This window comes from Gasterosteus aculeatus, chromosome 7 (assembly GCF_964276395.1).
Source record: "Gasterosteus aculeatus chromosome 7, fGasAcu3.hap1.1, whole genome shotgun sequence".
In the NCBI taxonomy this organism is placed as follows: domain Eukaryota; kingdom Metazoa; phylum Chordata; class Actinopteri; order Perciformes; family Gasterosteidae; genus Gasterosteus; species Gasterosteus aculeatus.
The window spans coordinates 1,668,989-1,676,208 of record NC_135694.1 but is presented as its reverse complement, the minus strand read 5'-3'; the positions used below and the strand labels follow the sequence as shown (position 1 = coordinate 1,676,208).

At 51.1% G+C, this 7,220-nt stretch overlaps 1 protein-coding gene across 1 annotated transcript; it reads right to left on the bottom strand.

Annotated features, from left to right (window-relative positions):
• Nucleotides 1-3,435: 3,435 nt before the first annotated feature.
• On the bottom strand, nucleotides 3,436-7,008 carry ccnb3 (cyclin B3). The gene is made up of 12 exons (XM_078106115.1): nucleotides 6,789-7,008; nucleotides 6,467-6,570; nucleotides 6,259-6,342; nucleotides 5,858-5,982; nucleotides 5,589-5,766; nucleotides 5,399-5,497; nucleotides 5,212-5,304; nucleotides 4,938-5,075; nucleotides 4,616-4,771; nucleotides 4,357-4,506; nucleotides 4,136-4,266; nucleotides 3,436-4,043 (listed from the first exon to the last, which is right to left on the bottom strand). The coding sequence occupies exons 2-12, from the start codon at nucleotides 6,548-6,550 to the stop codon at nucleotides 3,974-3,976; spliced, it is 1,308 nt and encodes a 435-aa protein (XP_077962241.1). The 5' UTR covers nucleotides 6,551-6,570; nucleotides 6,789-7,008; the 3' UTR covers nucleotides 3,436-3,973.
• Nucleotides 7,009-7,220: the final 212 nt, after the last annotated feature.

Below are 7,220 nucleotides of genomic sequence, written 5' to 3'. Positions count from 1 at the left end.
CTCCTCCCTGGTTTCATGTCTCCTTCAGTAGAGCACGAGGCTTATTTAGTAAATGATGGATGACCTGGATCCAAACGCGGCTTGCGTCCTTCCACGCACCGGAGGAAGCATTTCTGACGCCGCCATTTTTAACTCGTCCTTCTTCTTCTTCTTCTTCTTCTTAAGAACTTCTCACACGTACGCATTCGTCGTGATGGTGTTGGTGTTGGTCAGAAACATTCAAGTAGACAGTTGAACCCCAGAACCTTCCCTTTGGTCTCAAACTACATCTCTCTTTGGAATCCCAGCCGTTCGGTGTCTTTTGCCCCACCTTCCAATCACTGCCCCCCCATCGCAGCACGAACCACCTCCAGAGGCTGGACTGCAGCAGAGAGGTGGTAATGAATCGGCGAGCTCCTCGCCTCGTGCCCCCCCCAGGAGAAAACCCCATTACTGCTCGTTCTTGTATGACGACTCGTAGGACCTGGAGGTCGGGGATTGACTCTCAAGAAGGACGTTTAGTGGACGGAGAAGCCGTTTGGAATGCGGCCCAAGCTGCCCGGAAATGCACGGAAATAAAGCGGCTTAATTCTCACTCGCACGCACAAAACGTTCATTTGCCCAAAGGAACCCTGGGAAGTCAAAATCTGGGATCCTGCGGTGATTGCTTTTTTTTTTTGTTGGCCCTGAAACAAATGAGCTTATTGTCCACGAGCTCAGCACATCGCCCACGTGGACGAAACACGGAGGCCTCCGGTATATCGATGGGGGGGGGGGGGGGGGGGGCCCACCGGCACGAGAGGCGGACGCCTCGATGGTTTCCTTATCGGCGCCAAGAGGCCTCGGCATCGCAGCCCCTCACTTTCACTCACCGACGGTGGACTTTCATCACAGAAGAGACACAGACTCCCGTTTCTCTCGTTTCTCCTGTTTCTCCCCCACTACGGGGGGAGGGGAGGGGAGGGGGGAGGGGGGGAGGAAAGGGACCAGAAAGCAATTCACCCATCTCAGTGGCGGCCGAGTGGACGAGAACCGCGAGGCGGCGGCTTATCACGCGCAGAGAACTGAACTCAATCTGCTTCATCTCAAACTAATTGTACATTTTTAGGTTAGAAACACGTTTTTTTGAAAATTCAGCGCCGAAAACGGTTTGTCTCGTTCTCATCAGCAGCTATTTCTTACCAACACAAGTTCACTGTTTTATGTAAAAAGGGACAAAAACACATATATTTGTGAGAAAGGGAAGTGGCAGAGCCTTATTATACAAAATCCCCCAGATAAATGACAGAAATAATGTATCATAAGCACATTACAGAAGGAGAGAGTGTGAATGATTCCACCATATATTCTACTATAGATCACAGGCCTTTGGTCCAATCAAAGACACACGAAACGAAAACGTCAGCGAGAGGGAGAGGGAACCTCGACGACGCGACGCACACGAGGTCCATCGGTGAAGTCACCTGCGTCGTTCCATTTGAGATCAAGAGGGACCGACGGAGGCCGTTACCCCGGCAACTGGCTCTTCTGCCCCTCCCTCCCACCCCCACTTCCCCCCCATTCACTGGCACTTTTCTTTTGCCGATGCCTCATTCAGCGTCTTTGTGTCTTAGTTAGAAATGTTTTTTTTGTTTATGTGTAATGTCAAATGTCAAATATATCAAATGACATTTGACGGATGCTAATTTTTGCTTAAAAGACTGAACGAACCGTCAATGGAGCCGAAGTCAACTTGTGGTTCCACGCTGACGTTCTGGGAATAAAGAAACGGCTCATTTTGCGTGAAGGGGAATAAAATGTGACCTCTTCCTGAAGACGTTTAAAAAGCGTTTAAAAGTACTCGTGGTACGAGACGTCAACGCCAAAGCGCTTTGATTGGTTGAAGTTACAGCTGCAGTTGGAAGCAGCTCATGAAGGACTGAATATTACACCAATAATGCATTTTGTTCTGAGAAAAAGCAGCAGAAAAGATCGAATGTCATATAACATTTTCTATCATGCGACACTGAATCAGTGTTTTTTAGAATATATATTCATGTTCTTTTTTCCAAACATAAATGCAGGTGTTGGTGACGTTTGTGTGGTTTATGAAGAACGCTGACGAGCTAAAGTGACCTTCCTAAGTGCGTCCTTTACTCCTCTGACGACGGATTCACTCATTCATCCATATTCATGTGTCCCTGACGTTTGGCACACGCACAAACGCAGACACACAATCGGCGGGGCAGTAAGAGCCTCCATTGTCCCCCCGTCCCTCTTCTCTCCACCCGGGCCGGGGGAACGGACGCACCAAAGCGCAGCCGCACAAGCTCTTGTTTCGTAGATCTGCGTTTCAGCCGAAGCGGCCGAGTGACGGCGGAGATGCACAGCGAGTCACTGCTGTCACACTGCAGAGTGGAAATATTGATTTAAAACGAATTAGGATTCTTTCTCAGTCAGGATGCAACAAGTTCAGTGAGACACCGTCGGCTACATTAATCCGTCTGCGTCCCAAAAGCCGTTACACTCGCTGCCAAAGGCTCTTTGATATAACAACACGCATCACAACATGAACAAGTGATTGATTGATCAGATTGATCAGACGAGCCCAAACAAACTGATACACAACAACAGCAGCAAAGCACCACAGTGCTCACCAACAATAAATTACCTGTACTCATTTTTAGATGGATCCACTTTGAGGCTTTTGGATGAAAAATATATATATAAATCTATATATATATATAGTAACCCGATAGTACAGCATCACTAGAATCATCCTTGAAAAGAGACAAATTTCAAGACATTTAATTAAGCGATGAACACCACGTATGTTAAATGTCCTGATGCCAGTGACATCCATCATGTCTCCACAACCTGCTCCAGCCTCTCCAGTCCCAGAGTATATAGTATATATATGCTATTATATAGTAGAATATATCCTTATATTTCATTATTTAATCATATATAAAGTGCAAAAAAAAAGACAAGCGTGTCTTTTAAAAAGTCCAGTATGAATGTGGTCTCTGTGTCTCTGACTGGTGACAGGAAGCAGGGACGGCCCTCGGTGGCATGAAACCATCGGACGTGGGACTAAATGGCGCTGCAGGCTGGGAGGCTGATTGGAACTTGACCCGAACGGACTCGGCGAGCAGTTGGAGGTTTGACTAAAGAGAAACGGCTGCTCGTCCCGACTCCGTCCAACAAACGTTTGTTCAAAATGCGTCTTTCTGTAAATCCTTTTAAACAGCTGCCATTTAGCGTCGGCGCTTTGCATCCGGACGTAGAAGCACAAAGGAGAACTGAGCTGAATAAAATAAAATATACCGAGTATGAATTCATGTTTTCTTTTCTGCATCTTATTCTGGAGGAACGTCACTGCCCTCTAGTGGCCGCGCGGCGGAACTACACCTGCAAACAGGCCCAACAGCTGCTCCTTTAAACATCAGGACAGACAGCGGAATAAAAAGCATTCAATTGTATCAAAAGAACGGAAAAAAACAACTTTATTTTAAGAGCACGCATGACAGCCATTTAAAAATAGCATCATCTGGTCGTCTTTTATACAAATAATGTGCATAGTGATATTAACATGATAAACACTGTACAACGTATGGAAATACACAACTTTAACAATGTATGAAAACCTATTTAAATGTTTGGGCTGGCGCATAATTTATCAGTAAAAAGTAAACCTTTACTGAGAGGAAGCGTGAACCATCTTTGTAATTACAGATTTCTTTTCCTTTGTATCCTCTTATTAAAAGTTCTTTTAAAAAAAATAAATGCCAAAATAACTGCGTCTTCAGAATGCAACACGATAAAAGCCATTAAAAACAACTTTAACAGAACTGGCACAACAAAAGTCTGCAGAACAACTCTTTTCCACCACAAACTGGAATTAAAAAGGTTTATTTCCACCGTTCTATAGAAGACAGCAGAGAACACGTATAAATATTTAACATATTAACATCGTTATGTACAGACTGGCCGGGCTGCGTCTTCTCCCCCCGTCTCACTGAGATAACGCTTCCTCCAAAAGGTCGCCGCTGACCAACGGCAGGGAGGCCACCTCGAAGAACACCCTGAGAACACAAAGGGTCCACTCAGATCATCCGCGCAGCTGCTCGGACCCCCCCCCCCCCCCCCGGACCCTCCCGACCCCCCAGGCACCTACTGGTGGGAGTACTTGTTCCTGATGGCCCTCAGCTTGTCGTCCGGAGGAGCCGAGAGGATCCGGTGGAGCTTCCTGACGACGGGCGACAGCTCGGCCGTCCGATAGCCGGAGTGGAACTGCAGGATGGGACTCTGGGAGGGGGGGGGGTTAAAGGTTAAAAAGGCTCCTTAATAATTAGACGAGTCAGCAACAGATATGTGGGGGGGGGGGGTGTGGCCTACCCATCCTCCCAGGTCCCTGGTAACCAGCGCCAGCAGCAGGCAGGCGGAGGCCAGCAGGGAGCCTCTCTCCGTCACCAGCTCCATCTCCATGAGGCTCATCTCGCAGAAGAACCGGGCCAGAGTCAGCGTGTCCATCCCCGCGCTCACACACTGCGCGCACACACACACACACACACACACACGGGGGGGGGGTCAGGAGAGCCGAGGGCGACGGCAAAGAGCGTGTGTGAGCAGCGCACACACACACACACACACACACCTTGGCGTAGCGTCTGAGGAAGCGGTACGGGATGGGGATGCTGATGTCGAAGCGGAGCGACTGCAGGATGTCGGCCTCCATGGAGATGATCTCCTCCCTCCTGTAGGCGTCGTCGCAAATGTACAGGAAGTCGTCGACGCACGGCGGACTGCGCTCCTGCGGGGCCGCCAAAATAAAGTCAGGGAAAGCAAAAGGCCGCCGTGAAAGAAGCGTCTTGCTCCTTCAAAATAAAACCCACTGGCCAGTTTAAAAACTATAAAGGGGGGTTTAGGACGTCTTGATTAATATTGATATTCCACCAACGTTAAGACTCGTCGTCTACCTCAAATTTGGAGGCTATGAGCATGGTGGTGGAGCCGACGAGCTGCAGCAGCTCCCGGTCCACCGGCGTCCTGGCCAGGTAGTGGTCCGTCATCTTCACGGCCAGGTACAGCGTCTCGTGGTACAGCTCAAAGTTCTCCTGCACGCGCGCGAAACGCGGGGGGGAAAAAAAAAGGACAGACGGCGGAGCGGCTGAGTCTCGAGGCGAGCGTGAGGAAGAGGGTTCGCTCCTCTCCAACACACAAGGACACACAACCTCCACACCCCCCCTTTACCTGCACTTCCACCAGCCAGTCGATGAGGATGGCCCTCATCTCCGGGTTGAGGCTGGGCTGCGTGGACATGTAGTCCACGAGGACAAACTTCTCCTGTGGACGAGGAAAAACACGAGGAGGTGAAGATACCGGGAGAAAGTGAAAGCGAGGCGTCGCCGTTTGGGTGGGAGGGGGTGGGGGGGCTCACCTCTCTGCGTTTGAGGTAGTCAAAGATGTCCTTGGCGTACTCGGGACACATGTAACAGTCCTCGGAGCTCTCAGAGTCGATGTCGAACTCGGCCGGGACCTACGGGGACGGAGACGGAAGCGTGAAAAGAAGAAAAGGTGTGGGGGGGGTGAAGTCCCATCGAGGGGAAGCCGCTTTGAATTTCCCTTACGTGTTGCTTCTGGAGGTGAGCCGGCACTTCCCCGCCAGCAGGGGGCGCTGCAACCACCAGCTCTTCTACTGGGGCCGCAGCTGCCTCCTCCTCCTCCTCCTCCTCCTCTTCCTCCTCCTCCACCTCCTCAGGGGTCTCCCGCTCAGCCGGCGCATCCTCAGAGCTCTCCGACGAACACCTGCAGGGAGAGACAGCGAGGCCACGTCAAGCAGAGCCTCCACCTGACGGAGGCCCGGGAGGGGCGGAGGGCGGAGGCGCGGCGGCGTTACTTCTTCAGGTTGGCCTGGTTCTTCGTCGCCACCGACGACGGGGCGCTCGCTTTCCTCGCTGGCGGCTTCTTCGTCGCCTCCTTCTTCTTCCTCCTCCCCGGGAAGCTGATCTGGACCTTATGAGCCTGTGGGGACACAGTGAGCTTCACGTCTCTGCAACAATAACAACAACAACAATAACAATAACGTGTGAATGTATATACGACCTGATGTTTGTATATCAGGAACTATAACTGACGCGCGCCTCATCTACACAAAGGGGGGCCTTTAAGTCCACGCCACGTCCTAGTGGACCAAACAAGCCTCCCCACTATAATGGATCCCCCCCCCCCCCAACCAGTCCTTTGATGACGTCATCGACCCTGGATGTGACGCTGACCTCGCGGGGGCGGGAAGCTTACATTGGTGATGTCGATGAACGCAGTCCTCTTCTTGGGGGCTCCGTGGGGGGGCGACGAGGACCGCTTCACCTGCGCGCCTTCCTCCTGCAACACACACACGCACGCACGAGCGGGGGGTGAGAACAAAGCGCGTGCACGCCACTCCCCTCTTTGGAGGAAGATGCTGCAGCCCCCCCCCCCTCTGCAGAGAGGACGTTTGACCCTTCACCTGGTTCTCAGTGGTGGTCGCGTGCGGTCTGGGCCCCTTGGCCCCCGCAGTGGCCGCGGGCTTCTTGGCCCTCAGTGGAGGCATCTCCGGCTCCTCAGGTCTCACTGGGGGACCATTTAAAAAAAAAAAAAAATGGCGGGTCGGTGTTAAATCGCACTAATGGCAATAATAAATGAAAGACAGAGACAAGTGCTGCAGATAAAGGTTTAAATAACCGTTTCGTGTAGCTGTAAATAAGACGGGCGTCTGTACGCAGCGTAAACACATGCGTGTGTTTTCTAAACTGGTCCGAACAGGAAGCCGAAGGGAAGGTTTTTCTCACCGTGATTTATAATTCCCGCTCGTTCCGGAAGGAGAAAATTCACATCAAATCCGTCTGAGTGCGATAAATACCGGCGGCGTTTGCGTCGCAGACGAGCGCCCAGACAAAAAGTGCTTCTGCTGCTGCTGCGGATACGAATCTGCGGCGCCTCGTTCCCATTGGCTGGAATTTGAGCCGGGCGGACCAATCAGGGAGTCGCTAGAGATGCCGCTGCCCGGGAAGGAGCGCTGGTTTCAGCGCGACGTCTTCGCGCGGTTACTAAAGCAGTTTCTCAAGAAAATAGCAGGTTACGTACACAAATGGGTAAGGTTGTGTTTGTAAAGATTTCTTTTTTTGTGTGTGATTAAGGAAACTAAGACGTAACCATTAAAAATGTGAGACGAGTTTCTCAATCATTCCCGCCCACACACATAGTCCTTGTCGTTAAATCGA